Source organism: Melanaphis sacchari, unplaced genomic scaffold (genome assembly GCF_002803265.2).
Source record: "Melanaphis sacchari strain LSU unplaced genomic scaffold, SCAv2.0 Contig134_pilon_pilon, whole genome shotgun sequence".
Taxonomy (NCBI): Eukaryota; Metazoa; Arthropoda; class Insecta; order Hemiptera; family Aphididae; genus Melanaphis; species Melanaphis sacchari.
The window spans coordinates 1,428,483-1,444,926 of NW_020270560.1; the positions used below are offsets into that span (position 1 = coordinate 1,428,483).

Here is a 16,444-nt window from a genome sequence, read left to right on the forward strand (position 1 = left end):
CGGCGAACGACTCGTTGGTACAAAAGAATAAATAATTATGTTCAAAAATCGACTAGGACGAAGCAGACTATTCGTATATTCTATACGTTATTCGCCGTTTATATAATAACCGCATAGGCAATAATTTAATATTTATCTTTTTTCTGTGTAAACTCACATCGTCCGATACCTAAATACTTGACCTAATATATATATATATATATATATAAATATGTACTACACGATTAAACCTATATACAGCGTAATATTATAATATTAATAATAACAATAATTATTATTGTTAACAATCTCGGCGGTCGTTATTAAAGTGGTAACAAACATTTGATTGGATTTATTTTTCAGCTCACGTCTACCCGCGAAATCATCGGTTACTTTGTAAAATATATTAATGTAGGCGTACCCCCATTTACGGAAAATTTGAAGTATTTAGCAGTTTTAACCAGTTGAATGAAGACTTGCCCGATTTTACGCACTTATATTAAAGCTGCAGATAGGTACATAGGAATGATTGATTCGACGTCGTCTCCAGCCCGAAATTCGATTTTATACGATGACACTCATTTGTTTTTCATTGGCGTAAAAATGCAGGTAAATGTTGTGCGAGTGTGCGATACGCCTGTCGGGAATGGGTTCGCAGAGTTATGTTACCAATACGTTTCATTGTGCCGGCGATGATGGACTTGGGACGAAGAGGTTCACGAAAAATCGTTTCACAGTCGGCACGACGACGTTAATATCATCATAATATTATATAATATTATGTTATTCGTATCGTGTAAATTATTAAACGAGAAAAATGTGCGCGCGCGATCGTAAAATGAATAATAATGATATTGTAGAAACGTAATAATATGTTTAATTGTGTAATTAGAAATCATAGTTTGTATTTGTGTGAATGAGGAGGGGTGGTGTGTGTTGGTGGAAACGTGGTTGGGGAGTAAAAAAATTTACAAATAATAAAATATAATTTATAAGATATAATAGTTATTGTTATCGTTGTCTTGTTCTGTTATTTTTCGGTCGCGAGCACTTCTTCTTCGTCCGAACAGTCTTCGTCGTGTGTGTGCGTCACTGATGACGGCACTTGGGTGCTGAACGTGTTCGTGCCCTGCAGCATCTGAGTCTGTGATCGGGAAAACACGAATCTTCAATAAAAAACAATAATAATATAATCACATCAACGTGTGAATAGGGAGGGGAGGGAATGTCCCTACGCGCGGGGGGGGGGGCCTATTCGATTCCGCCAAAATAAAAACATTTTCCGATAGATATTTTCCTGTATAAGTTATAGTTTTGCGTTCTCGAGAAATTTTCGTTTTAAAGGTAACTTTACTAGCGAAATCCAGAGCACGTAAATCTCCTAAAAAGGTTACCGCAATAATATGCTTCGTAAATTGCAGCCTGGGATTTTTAATACATATGTATATTAGTTAAGAAAAGTCAGGAAACAAAAAGTAAAAAAAAAAATTGTAAACGAGAAAAAGTGATATGATTGCAAACATTGTTCGTTTAGACTTTGTTCAAAAATTATATATCATGGATTTATACAAATTGTTACGAGTTTCTAATTTTTAAAAATATATCATAAATTAAATTTAATTATTTGTTCCAAGTCTATAAAATGGAAGGAAAATATTGAATTTTCAAAAATATCCTCAGACGTAATTTACGTTTAAATAAAAATATTTAGACTGCAATTTATCGAAAAAATTAAAAACTGGATACATTTACTGCAATTCGGCGGAATCGAAAGGTTTCAAGTGTTAGATTTTTTTAAAGAATTTTTAAGAATGTTTAAATTAAATCGAGTACAATAGCCCAGCCCTGTAGTTACGCCCGTGATGGGAGAAGGCGGAAAAACCCAGTAAACGATTCCAAACTCGCCTCGTCCACAGTGTTAGGTGTAGTTACAGTTTTGCTGGCGTTTAACACCGTTTCGCTGACAGTCTTCAACGTCGCCGCCGCCATTGCAGCCGTTGCAGCGTTATCTTCTTTGCTCAGTCTCTGTTCGTGTTCGTGTGCCACAGTGGACTCGTGTGGCATCTGAAAGGAAACCAGTAAAACATAAATTTAAGGCATAAGATGATAATAGGTAGGTATAATTAGTTGGTAAACAACAAATAAAATTCCTTGTGGTCTATTCGTCGTATTTGCATTTATACAGGGAATACTATATAATTATTCATTTAGTGAAATTGTTTTTCATAGGTGTCTACGAAGTATCCGGATCGCGAAGAATACAACTTTACTTTTACATTATAATATATGAACGATATACTTTCCTCTACTTCATAAAACGGTATTCGTTTTGGACATTTTTGAAATAATCAGTGCTTAAATTAGAAAAAAAAAATTGAATGGAGATGTAGAAATATATTTTAAAAAAATTGCGTAACTGAATATTTAAATTTCTTATTGATAAGGATATGTATTTAATTATAAGGGATACTCCATCCACTCGCACCCCTCTATAATTCAATCAACGGGCCCGAATAATAATATATATATAATATATACTTACATTTTTAAATATATTTAATTATTTCAACCAGTTATTATTATTATTATTATTATTATGTATTCAAATTTTGTGACACAATAAATAATACATAATAAAATTACGATATAATACGTAATAGAACGACGCGTGGGTTTTGTATAATTAAAAAACAAAATGTTCTTTTTTATTATTTAAGTGCTGTTTAAAAGAGAAGTTAATGACTGTTGCTTTTTTACTGTTAGATACATTTAAGTCTATTGATTAATCTTAATAGTACCCGAGAATAAAAAAATTAAACTAACTATAATTAGGTATAATAACCGTGAGGTTCGAAATTTATTACACATACATATTATGTTCGAAATATGCAAAATTATCTAATACATGCAGCTGAAATTAAAGAGCAATAAAATGATATACATATGAAAATATATATGATGACAAGATATATAAAAAAAAAATGGCAGTCTTAATACTTGTTTTTAATTTTACTATTTTATGAAACACATTTGTATTTTATCTATTTTATCCGAAATCATTAATCACAAAGAACACGCAAATGCAATACAAGTCCCAAATTCTATTAATAAGCAATTTTTATTTTTATTCTTAAATTTTTTGTTTTAAGAATTTTAGATTATTATATTTTTATAGATACCTACGTATTTGAAGTGGTCAAACAATTAGTTTGAAATATTATCTGACTTTTTACTACAATGACCTGTTTGTTTATTTAAATTATAAAATGCTAATAAATAGTATTAATGTTATCAACATTTTAATAAATATTAATATAATAATATTTACAACTTGTAAATTTTAATGTTATTAAACAATACTATTATCTTATATTGAACAAATATAATAATTTTTTTTTCAATTTTTCATTACTCATATTTAAGTTTTATAAGTACCTATTTTCTTTTCGATTCACTATTAATGAGTATATCAATAATACATTTTGTTAAATTTAACATTATTTTTTTTTAATATACCTACCTATTTATTCTTTATTTTATAATGAAGTGTTAAAATTCACGTCGTTTTTATATATGCCCATATATGTAATGCACAATTTGAAAGATGAGAATATAACTGCGATTTAAGTGGCCATCATAATAATTATTATTATTGATTATGCAATATAATAATGATATTATTATATACTTAATCAGATGCGGCGCGCACTATTTTTACTCTAATGCACGTAGCATCCTAAATCAAATATTTTATAAAATTAAAATGCCACAAGGCAATCCCCCTCTTAAAATATAAACAAGATCGAAGAATTATATATTAATTTTTGGTCGGCTAAAACTAAAAAAAAAGTGGGCAGTATCTATAAATAGGTAGACTGGTCATAATAATCATCTATGCGGATAAAATATTCTATTTCAAAATTTATAATTAGCTGATTAATTATTTTGCAACAATCTGAAACTCGATTTCGATTCATTATATGATATTGATATTACCTACTACTTCATTATTTATTTAACAGCACATTAAAATTTAAAATAAAATATAATATCATGGTATACTGGTATCTAGATATTATTACTATTACTGTTATTTCTACTGGCCTTTTACCTTTAAATGATTTTTTTCTTTGTTTTGATTTTAAATAATAATGAACGAATAGCGATTATTTAATTTATGCATATTATAAAAGATAACCTATTTGATCGATAAACAATACGACGCACTTTCAAAAATCATTTGTATAGTATAGAACGATTTTATTTTTCATAACCAAAAAATGTTAACATTATAAAACTGTATGTATTTTTACCTAAATATTAAAACTTATAATTATTATTAAACATTCGTTATAATATTCTTGCTAGAAATTGAACTTTTTTTGGGGCGAATTAATTCAAAACTCACACACTGCAATACGCTAAATAAAATATTTAAACAACTAATTATTTATCACTATAATACATTTTTCATACTTTATTCTGATCGAAGTATATTATACATGACGTGATATAAATTAATTCTTATAGATATACTATACACATGACTAGAAGAGATGAAGTAGGCCATACACTTACTCACTTACTTAACTAATGTACTGTGATGATAGGTAAAAGTGACAATATTGTATGACCGGAAATAGTTACATATCCTATCGTAATTTATTTTCTTAATACTGACGATTTTATGTCTTTGAGCACAGGGGCTATGATTTTCGTTTTATTCTATGTTTTTAAACATGTTTTTTTTTTTTTTTTTTTATGTGAAAGAATTCTTAAATAAAATAATAATTGAACTTTGCATTATTTGGATGAATTTGTAAATAATTCGTGGTTAATTAAGATTTTTAAAATCAAGGTAAAGTTGAAAAGTTAATTGAGACATTGAAACGATGCTCTATAACAATAAAACAAAATAATGTTGTAAGGACTTAAGATTTGTATAATTGATGAGAAATTCACAAGTGATTATGAGCGATAATCATGGCATAACAAATATTCACCATTTAAAACAAAATTTAGTACTAAACTATACTATCATTCAAATTTGGTTGGAATCTTCTTTACTTTCTATAAATCCATTTTCAAAATTGAAAACCAAATAACTTACAAAAGCTTTAAGATTAACACAATTCTATCTAATAATTAAAAAGACAATTGATAATTATTATATAGGTACAGTAAATAAATACAGTGAAATTTACTAAGATGACATTGTCAAAAATTAAATAGAATCAAGAAGAATCGACTAGTGAAAACAGATAGACATTTATTAAGAATCTAGATTTATGAGAAACTAAAATGTGAAAATATCCGAAAAAACGTTTTTTGGGAAACGAAGGATCAGTTAAAATTTAAATTTTAAACGTAGATAGAGTACCGAATTAATTAGGCTAAGCATATTAGTAATAAACTGAATTGTGTAGCTCACTGCAAAATGTAACTTTCTTTAAAAAAAAGTTTGAGTAATGTAACAAAAAAATACGAATTAAATTTTAAAATTTATGTTGCATTTCTTCCATTTTTTTTTTATTTATTGCATTTTTAAGTTTAAATTATACTTTTTAAGGTTTTATAATGTTACCACTCCCCTCATACATAGAAAATTGTATTTTATTGTGTTTTATTTAACAAAATTAATAATAATAAACAAAAAATTTAAAGAATAAAAATATTGTTTACATTAGGTACCAGATATTCTATAAACCCCATAATATATCTACTTCAAACAATTGTCAATAAATTACTTTCATAATTAGATAATAGAAGGCGATATTTTATAGACGTTATATAATATTATACATTGTAAGCCCATATTAATCATCATGTAATAAAATTAAGTAAGTATTTATTATTTATAAACTTATTATAGTAATTAAATTATATTTATCATTTTAAGATACTATTTTATTATAATTTCTATCGGAGTAATTAAGTATTCAAATAAAAATAACTGAACTAAACCAACACTTACGATGTATTATAATTGTGCAAATTATAATTATTGAGATGAGTGGATTCTACATTAAACACTGATGACTGATGTTCAGCGACAATTCGAACATTTTTTTTTAATTTTAGCCCACAAAAAAACAATATTTAAAAATGCAATGTTAATAATAAAAAAAATACAAATTTGTATTACAAAATTTTACTAGGAATAACGTTTAAAGTTCGTTTTGGCTAGGACATTTGTTTATCCCGGCTCTAAAATTATTTGTTATTATAAAATATAATATGCCATTCATTGTGTATAAATTTCCATAAATAAGTTCAAACCGACGAGTGTATTACTAACAGAAAAATAATTTGAGAATAATTCCAATATAAATTTATAGTAAAATATTCTTAAAATTACATGTTAAAAGGCCGTGTCCGCTAAAAATCGTTTTTCATTATACACAATAATTATTAAATTAATCACGTCTTTTATGGTGACCTATTCAATGTTGAGGTATACTCGACACCTACTGTCATGATCAAGGCAATTTATATTAAACATCAGTGCGATTTCACCCGTCGCCTTTTTTTAACGTGTATGTATGACATAATAAAAATAACATAAGTTAAATCATTTATGAAATCAAAAACTTATTATTAGATGATGATCTAAAACTTTAAATGTCAATTTTAATATCGGATGACTGCAATAAATTACAATATTATTTTAATAAATTAAATATATGATGTTCGAGTAATGGTCTTAATCTGATTACAGAAAATATTTTTAAATAACATTCACCAGGAATAAATACAAATCGAATTCATATCATAAAATAAATAATAAAAATATTAATATTGTATACGAAGTTAAAGATTTAAGCATTATTTTATCTGCAGATGACCTTTTTTTTATTGAATATATAAATATTATATTTAATAGTTTTTCTTGTATTTTGTTTTTGAACAATAACTGCTAGGAGTTTCATAGCTTACGTGTTTTATTTTTTCCCTCTTTCGATCAATTCTTGAATATGGATCAACAATTTGAGGCTCATACAAAGTTTATCTTAATCAAAACTTGGAAAACATCTTTAACCGATTTTTATAAATTTTAGCGGATAAATCAAATAAAATTGGATTTATTGTTAAAATCATAATCTTTAGAGTTTAATATTAAAATCTTAGAATTTAGAAGTCATTATAATAATTTTGGCTATATAATCTGCTGAACTCTAAAACATTTTATCTTGAAATACTATCCATAATATTTTTAAACGTTCCAAATTGTATGTTAAGATACATCTCTATATATTTTATATTTCCAAGTAGAAAAAAAATTATTATCTTTTTACGTGGGTCAACCGAATATTAACATTTAGAAACAAACTTGAAAACTTTGATTTATTTTTTCATGTTCTTCATGATTTTAAATATTATTTAAAAAACTATTAGGTATAATTATTAGTTTTAAAATCTATTTTTTCTTTTTTTTTATCTTGTGCCCCTTTTTATTTGCACGAGTTTTATACAACGCTAATACTGTATTTACTATTGACTTGTAATTGTATATCGTTGAATATATATATTTTGTACTACGTCCGTAGAGCACTTATAATTTATAAAAAAAATAAATAAATAAAAAAATAAAAAAATTATATAACAGAACATTATTAACTCAATATTTTCTACTCATTATTCTATTAATGCGATGGAATTTTAATATGTCTTCTAAAGTAATGATAGTACCAATTAACCGCACGCCTTGCAGTATTAGTAATTGTCTAGATAATTTTGCATGATAGTTATGAATTATATATATACACACGCTTGTTTAAATGTAATCAATAAAGATATATTTAAATCTTAATTGGACACTAGAAATAAATAAATCAATACGTTTTTAGACTATAATAATATGATAAGAATTATGGTCCAACGGACGAAATAATTAGTGTTTAATAATTAAATTCTCCCCATAAGTAGATATAATAAGTCAGATAATATTACTTTTTAAAAATTAGAGGTTTATATTTACTTGTGTAATCGTTAAATTTGTTATATACACAGAAAAAAAATGATTATTTTTTTATATGTTTTAATTTAAATAACCAAAACGTTTGTGATGATTTTAGGGATATTGATTAGATACAAAATTTTAAACCAGAATGACCAAAAATAGTTTATTCGAGTTTTGAATGTTTAGTATAAATGATAACGGGTTAGGTTATTAACAAAAAATATTTATCGATAAAATTCAAGTATATAGGTACTTAAAAATTACACACATAAATAGGCTAATACGACGAAATTCTAAATAAATACATATTATTATGGTCGTGTTAAAATAAAAAGATTCACTTACCAGCATAGCCGGTGCTCGGAACATATAGGAAAATGGATAGTAGATTAAATTTAAAAACGTTGCTGCATACAAGTCTGCATATCGCGTGACCTGCGACGAGAAGAAGGTTTGTCTGGACCCTGATCGGAAGAGACTACCCATCATTCCGTATGACAAGTCCATTTTGTGGGTGACGTCCCGCATCGCCATTCTCAATTTTGAAATGTCGGGCTTTTCATTAGTACTACTGTCTAAATTCCTATAATCGAAAAAGGAAAAAATAATCACATGTCATGTCACGTAATAATACTTTAAACCGTTATTTATTGTAATGATAGCCACTCTTTGTAGTCAATGGCTAAAAAAAGTGTCATCATCAAAATCTTACTATATACATCTTATTTTATCTTATTCAGTTTTTGTATTTGAAAATATTTTTAATGCATTAATTGTGTTTTTTATTAATATTAAATTATAAATATATTAATATGAAACTTATTTCTTATTCCTTGGTACAGCTGACAGCTAATAAATATGATAAGCTTCCAGTTGGATTAGGATAATTACAATATTATAATATCAAATATATTAATATTACATAAGACAAGAAAAATTATGTAATCCGAGCATTAAATAATTTTTTTCTAATGTTACAGCACAACCTGAAAGTTTATGAAGAATAATTTTAAAATCATGTGAAAATTATAAAAATTAATTTTTTAAAACGGATAGCGCGTAATTTTATATGATTTTAAATATTTAAAATTTTATTTTATTACTATTTACAAATTAACAATCAACATTTAAAGCAATCATTTTTCTTCACGATTAATTTTCATCAGTGATAAATTTGCCTATTATTTATTTATCGGGGTCCGGAGATCAATAATTGTTCACGATCCCAAGCCAAAAACCATTCGTTTATCAGTCAGATAACCGTTTCATTCGATAACTTTCTCACGTCATAGATTTTATTAGTTATATTTATTATAATACTTTTGCAGATATATATTTTTAAATTAAATAATTTACCCTATTAGTTTTAACATTGTAACTATTAAATCACTAATAACTTACCAACCAAATGGTTATGAATTATTAGATAAAAAAAACTGTAAATCCGATAAATGACTAGTTCACAATAAATGAATTACATTCATTACAATGTAGAATGCAACGTATTTATTGATATTATTAAATCGTATATAATATTATAGGCATTAGGCATAATACGTAATCTGCAGTATACATCGATGCACTCACTTGTACATGTTTCCCAAAGCTATATCGAAATTTTGCAATTCTGCAAACAGCTGACATTTATCCGTCCACACGTGAAGTTCTTGGACCAACTCGGGAACAACTAAAAATGTTCTCCAACCACGTATCTTTTTTGATTTGAGAATGTCCCCAAATATATGATCTCCAACATAAAGGACGTCTTTTCCTTTGGCACCGATAAGCTTGGTGAAAATATCACAAGAACCTTTCCGTTGAACGATATACAATACACATAACATAATTAATATACCATATACCAATTAATGTTGAGTGACAATAGAACTTACCTCCTGAATATACTTGGCCTTTTAACAAAGGCCCGATATGAGTGCCCATTTTCAAAGCGCCGGTTTTAGTGTCCACTTGTCGCAGAATCGTGCCCTCGCTGAAAAACAGCGGTTTCTTGGCGTCCACTACCACTATGTCAAAGTACGTCTGCCAGTCTCTGTGTGGCTCGCTGGGCTAAATCCGGACCAACAATTTTGTCGTTGTTAATATTGTTTTACATTTTTTCCTACACCGTTGATTAGACATAATGACAGTCACGCTTAACCGAACGACTTACCGAAGCACCGTGTGGATAATCGAACAAATACGTCATGATCATGTTAGTGAACCAGTAATCACTATTGGTTAACAAAAACACTTTGGCACCACTTTGCCGAATCCTCGCCAAGAACATAGGCAGCCTCGCATCTTTGTTGACGTAATCGGATAAGTTTTGAATAGTTCTTTCTTTCAAATCACCCTATTTTACGAAAAAATAATTAAAAATACGTTTTAATCTGTTTTAGTAGGTATAGTACAAACTATTCTAAAGTGATCCTAACCTAATACATGGTACTTGTGCTAAAATTTAAAATAAGTTAACTTGTTCTTTATAGCAAACAATGTCGTTTTTACAATCTATAATGCTCATTGAAATAATAATCTACAAGAATTGGACGTGGTTGTTTAAAAGCAACTATTTGGTCATTAAAAATAAAATTTGCATTTTCATAAATCGCAATATCATTATTAAAAAAAAAAAAAATTGTTTATTACATCATACTTTTACCAATCGGTTGTATAATATGACAATCATATATATGATTACTATCTTAAAATTCCTAATAAATATTTATCGAAAACTAGATATTTGATAACGTCAAAATGACATACAAATTGAATTTCAGTTTATAGGTAATATGATAAAAGTGATATGTATATGATGAAGTACTACGTTAACCTGAAATCCAATATTATTATTTATTATTATAGTCAACTGTAAATCAGATTAAAATACGATAATTTTAATTTTTGGTAGATTTGAAAACTTAGAAATTTCTGTTGGAACTTAATTTATAATATTATTATCATTGGGAAATTAAAAATAATCTACTTGGAAAATTAAAAAAATATTTTTAAAAGGTAAAATAATTTTAAAATTGTTCAAAATTAAAACCTACAACAAACTATTTCACTTTTAAAAGATAATATATTTTTTTTTTTTTTGATTGGTATATTATAAAATAAAATAATAATTATTCGTTTTTATAAAATTAAAATTATTTCTATTTTTAAGGGATATTTTTAAAACTAAATATCCTAGCATTCAAATAATTGGATTTAATTTTCCATTTGCATTCACTTGTCACACAAACATATTTATACCAAGGTTGGCCACTAGCGGACCATGAGCGGTAATAAATGGATGATCAAAAATATTATACTTAAAGGCTTATTTTTTTTTTCATTATTTATCTCCGAGTAAACCCAGAATAAATTGGTAAACAAAAAATAAAATTTTCTGTTTTAAAATTTTTTTTCAAATCATCCAGACGTCTTAACGTCTTAAAAACTGGTAACCGACCTTTGTCTCATACTGTATAATAAATCTCTTCGTGTGAACGGTTCAGTTTACAATCACTTTGCGATTTTGGAAGAATGGACTAACGCTAAAACCAGTCTCTTATTTTTTTTTTTAACATAAAAAAAGGTTAGGGGTTGAGTTTAATACTATATTTTTATTAATATTATAATATGTATACATTACATGTATATGCATCCAATCTACAGCGTTCCTAACATCTTGGAATATAGAGTTGAACGACATCAACAAATCGCCACTGCGCACTCCGGTTTTTTCCCTGTGTAGCACAAACATAATATTAAAAATATACATCACACAAAGATCATAATAATTTAATTATTACGATTTTGCGCAACACATATTTTATAGATACGTTAAGGCCCAAATTTGGGTAGTTACGTATATCGTGTATATGTGTTACATATTGATATATTATTATTATGGATAATATTGTTATTTCATATGTATGAGTACACTATAAGAAATGGCGTCAAATACACATTTTAAGTATGATAAATAACTAATAAGTAATAAATAACTCAGAACCCAATAGAATATTTAATGAGATATGGTTCAATTTAAACATGTATTAATATAATGTAAACAGCATTACGAAAAACACGCAATATAAGTATATCAGTAGTTTTCTTTATTTTTCATTCATATAAAATATAACAAGACAATATCAGTAGAAATTATTCATTTTAAATAATTTTAAGTTATTAAAAAAATTAAAACACTTTATTGTTTTAGATTCTGAGTGGGGTGATAAATGTATTGGTTTTACAATGAATAATGTTTTTTTTCAATACTTGAAATAATAAAAATGCTTCAACTTTTAACTTTGAAGGTGATTTTTGATAGTAAATTTGATCTAGTAGATACTAAAAAATTTCAAGTACTTTGGAGAAAAAAAATTGTAAACTGCTATTTATATTTTATACAAAACCATGAATAATTACGTAAATACTATAGTTTTTACCAAAATCGGTTTAGTTATTTATATGATTCAAAAATTTAAAATCACAGTTACTTACAGGAAAATTGTACCAAATATTTAAATTAGAGCTATTTAGACGGGATATCATTTTTAAAAGTATTTTGGCTTTGTTCGAGATATTTTAAAATTTCAATATTTTTTTTCGATTTAAATTCATAAACTAAAATTTTTTAATCAAAAAGTTTGAAATTTAATACAAAGTTCTATTTATATCAATGTATAGTATTTAAAATACATATAGAAATACTTTTTTTGTTTAAAATTCAAATTTTTTTAAAATTCGTCAAATTGTAAATATTTTTAAATTTCTTGATAGTTAAAACATATATTTTCAATTTTAACATTTCAAGTTCGAAAATTTAATACATAATTTTTAACTACCTACATATCAATATTTTGTACATATTTTTCTATTTTTTTTTCTTTATTATAATTTTAATTATTACGTCTACTAATTATTATAAGTAATTAAAAGATATTACCTACTTTTTTTCAAAGGACATAGTCCATTTATTATTATAAATAAATAAGTAATATCGGTAGCATATAACTAACCTCGAGTAGTTTGGCGAAGTGGTGAAATAGTTGATCAGACAGGCCAACAAATACGTTTCGGGCAAGTTAAACAACGTGTTGAGCACATAGACGCGAGACTCGTCAAGGAGCAGGAATTTGTTAGGATACAACTCATACACCTGAGAACTGAAGGTAAAAAAAATACATTTATTATAATAAAATACGACATGTGGATATTTAATATTAAAAACAGAAATGGGCGATTAATTACATAAGTAAAAGCCTACACATATATTATATGTGTACTGGTGATTTTTTTTTAACAGTAAATACTTATTATTTCAAACAGCATTACATTCTTTGAAATTATTTTTTTTTATATAATTTGAAGACATTACAAAATATTTTCAATAAAAATTAGTTGAAAAATTAAATTTTGAACCAGTAGTTATAAGAATTAAATAAAAAGTTTAAATGAACGGAATAACTATAGTAGACCAAAAATTGTGCGGAGTATCCCTGTGCTACTACGTATATAACACACATCAAAAATTATATATTTGTTGATTTTTATATATCAGAATCCACAAAAAAGTCTACTTAAAAGCTGTAACGTTAAAAAATAGAAAAAAGTATTATTATTTTTCAAAACTGTTGTTAATTAATTACTTTAAAGTATGTAAAACAAATTATTTTTACACGCGTTGATATTTTCTGAGAATTCGAGATAATGAATGTTTACTGTTAAAAGAATCAATCTGTAATCTGTATATATTACTCACTGTTTTAAAAACTCGAAACCTTGTACGCAGACGAGTATGTTACCGTAAGAATCTACTTTGAGCAGAGTGCCGTACAACGAATCGAACCACAAGCCCCTAGAAAAAATAATTCATTTTCATATGCTACAAAATACATTGGTAAATATGTTAAATATATATTAACACTTCTGATATACTTTCTACCTATATACACTTTTAAAAAACTTTGCGATTGAAATATAAGTACGAATAGTTACCTAATAGAAATTAATAAATCTACTTTTAAAATAGGCAGAATTTTATTTTATAAATCGATACAAAATTCGATTTACATCGATTACCTAAAACAGATTCTCAAGTAACCCAAAAATAATGATTTTTGTATATTTAAAGATGATAGGTTTTATGAAAACAATGTTAGAAATATAATAATATAATAATATTTATATTATATGGATTAATTTAATATTATAAATTTGAAAATGTATACAAAACTTTAGAACTCCTAATGAAATTACAATTTTTTATCCATGAAGTTCATCCCCCTTCAGGTGGTTCTAGCGGCACCAAATCCAAGTTCTTTAAATTTAAGTGAACCATTAAACTATTACATTTTTATTTTTTTTATGAAACTCAACATAAGTGAATTAATATATCAATTACTATTACTGTTGTAACATAATATTTGTTATTTATGTAAAGAAATTTCCTTGAACGTTTTCCAAAGTTAACCCGTCTGTTAATTTTATAGTCTAAGTCTAATACCTTGACTATAATAATTTATGTAACATAGTAATAAACTTAAAGGGTAATAAAACAGAAAGATCTTCTTTAAATATCACCATTTTTACATCTACTTGGAATTACTTTAAGTTATATTTGTAATAATGTGCCTATTTATAATTTAAAATGTTTTATCAATAATTTATTCAAAAACTTTTTGTATCTCTATAAAAATAAATTATTAAAATCATAAAACAATGTTCATGAGTTAATTTTATTATAATATTATAAACAGTAACTAATATTGAACTACTATTATTCTATAAGTCAATAAGTCAATATATTAAGCATATAGATATGATTTAAGTACTTATTACCTACAAACAAAAATGATTAAAAACACAAATAACTTAAATACAATATATACACATATGTGAGCTTATTGTGTGAGTTAAAGTTCAAAATTTTACTTCGAGTAAGCAAAAGTAATGATTTTGAAACTTAACTGTTCTCAAAAACCTAAATATTATTTAAACTTGAAACAAACCACGTCGATCATATTATTATACTATTCACTAGTATTATACTATTACTAGTATATTAAAATCAAGTATAGATATAATAAATAGTTAAATAGGTTGGTTATCTATTTAAGGAAGGTACTTACCTCACCGGGAACATGGGATCGTACTCGAACTGCAAAATCTGAGAGGGATATCCGAGCGACACGAGCCTTTCGACAGCCAACGCAAATCCCAGTCTCTCGTAAGCCGGCGACTTGTACTCTGCCAACACAACGATGATAACGATGATATTAACTTATAATAACACCATACAAATGATTTAGATATATTTAATAAAGACGATACAGCCCGCCACCTCCCGCCGTAGACCGGCGTCAAGGTGGACGTTTTATGGTATGTCAAGCCGCCGAAATCGACAAAACATACTATAATATTAATAATGTACAGGTACACCATAATTATTATCAAGGTACCATTTATACTCGTATTATGTTTATTAAATTATGTATACAGGCAATATTTGCCATGTTACGATCGCGTACCGGCCAACGTATAGTCCATGTCGAATCCATAGAATTTGATGTTCTCCAGGTGCAGACTCCTGTTGACGAAAATTCTGGAATGAAAATGATCAATTGTTTGCATTAATGCGGACGGTCTAGAAAACGGCCGGCGGCTGCAGTTCATCGATAGCAAACGCCGTTCCGTGCGGAGAATGTGATAAATAATCATTAATTAAACGATCACTTGATTCGGGAGCTCATATAGATGTATCGTGTATAGTGTATACTTAATATTAATAATATAACGTAATACCTGTGCATGTGAACATGCGCGCCAAGCTGAAGTGTTCGTTACGGCGTTACTCGTTAATACGTTATAATAACAATATTATGAGGGACACATGCGCACAGATGGATAAATCAATATTATAGTGTAGCGATATATTATTATGATTAAAGATTTACTAATCTCGCGCGGTGTTTATCGAGCAACGTTCTTTAGTATTTCGTCTACCACAGTTTACGACACATAAAAGTAATATACTTATGTAATGATATCATAAAGCTCATGCAAACTATATATAACTTACCTAGTTAACTAAATAATAACATGATAGGTATTATTCAACTATTTTTAATTAATAGAGTAACTATATTACTATTTGTATACATTTTACATGATAACACGAACAATTATTTAAGTACAATACAATGTATATATCATATTCATAGGCGTACTATATGTGGTGGTAAGAGGGTCATCACTTGAATATTTGCATCATTTTGTCCCGTTGGTCGTTATAAGTAGGTTACTTATTTGTTGTATGTTTAACAAAAAAAAAAAAAAAAAAAAAACGTAAACTGTATAATAACCATCTTCCAAAAAGGAAAGAAAACTGACGATTGTTTAATCTAATAATGACTAAGTATGTTGATTTATTTTAATCTAAATAGCCAATTTAGTATTTCTATTTCCTGATTATATTTTTAACATATTTTAAAATTGTTTATTGCTCAGACT

General features: G+C 26.6%; 1 protein-coding gene across 3 annotated transcripts in view; it reads right to left on the reverse strand.

Annotated features, from left to right (window-relative positions):
- Positions 1 to 833: 833 nt before the first annotated feature.
- LOC112591415 (cytosolic purine 5'-nucleotidase) overlaps positions 834 to 16,444 on the reverse strand; it is a 33,540-nt gene continuing 17,929 nt past the window's right edge. For 2 of the 3 annotated variants that reach the window (XM_025335225.1, XM_025335224.1), the window contains exons 2-12: positions 15,463 to 15,536; positions 15,064 to 15,181; positions 13,695 to 13,790; positions 12,952 to 13,098; positions 11,580 to 11,673; positions 10,110 to 10,292; positions 9,832 to 10,006; positions 9,527 to 9,749; positions 8,285 to 8,522; positions 1,885 to 2,043; positions 834 to 1,145 (exon numbers count right to left, since the gene is read on the reverse strand). In XM_025335225.1, the coding sequence (XP_025191010.1) occupies positions 969 to 1,145; positions 1,885 to 2,043; positions 8,285 to 8,522; positions 9,527 to 9,749; positions 9,832 to 10,006; positions 10,110 to 10,292; positions 11,580 to 11,673; positions 12,952 to 13,098; positions 13,695 to 13,790; positions 15,064 to 15,181; positions 15,463 to 15,536 (1,684 nt within the window). In that variant the 3' untranslated portion in view covers positions 834 to 968. The remainder of the gene's footprint in view (positions 1,146 to 1,884; positions 2,044 to 8,284; positions 8,523 to 9,526; positions 9,750 to 9,831; positions 10,007 to 10,109; positions 10,293 to 11,579; positions 11,674 to 12,951; positions 13,099 to 13,694; positions 13,791 to 15,063; positions 15,182 to 15,462; positions 15,537 to 16,444) is intronic. The other variant, XM_025335226.1, reaches the window with a different exon arrangement.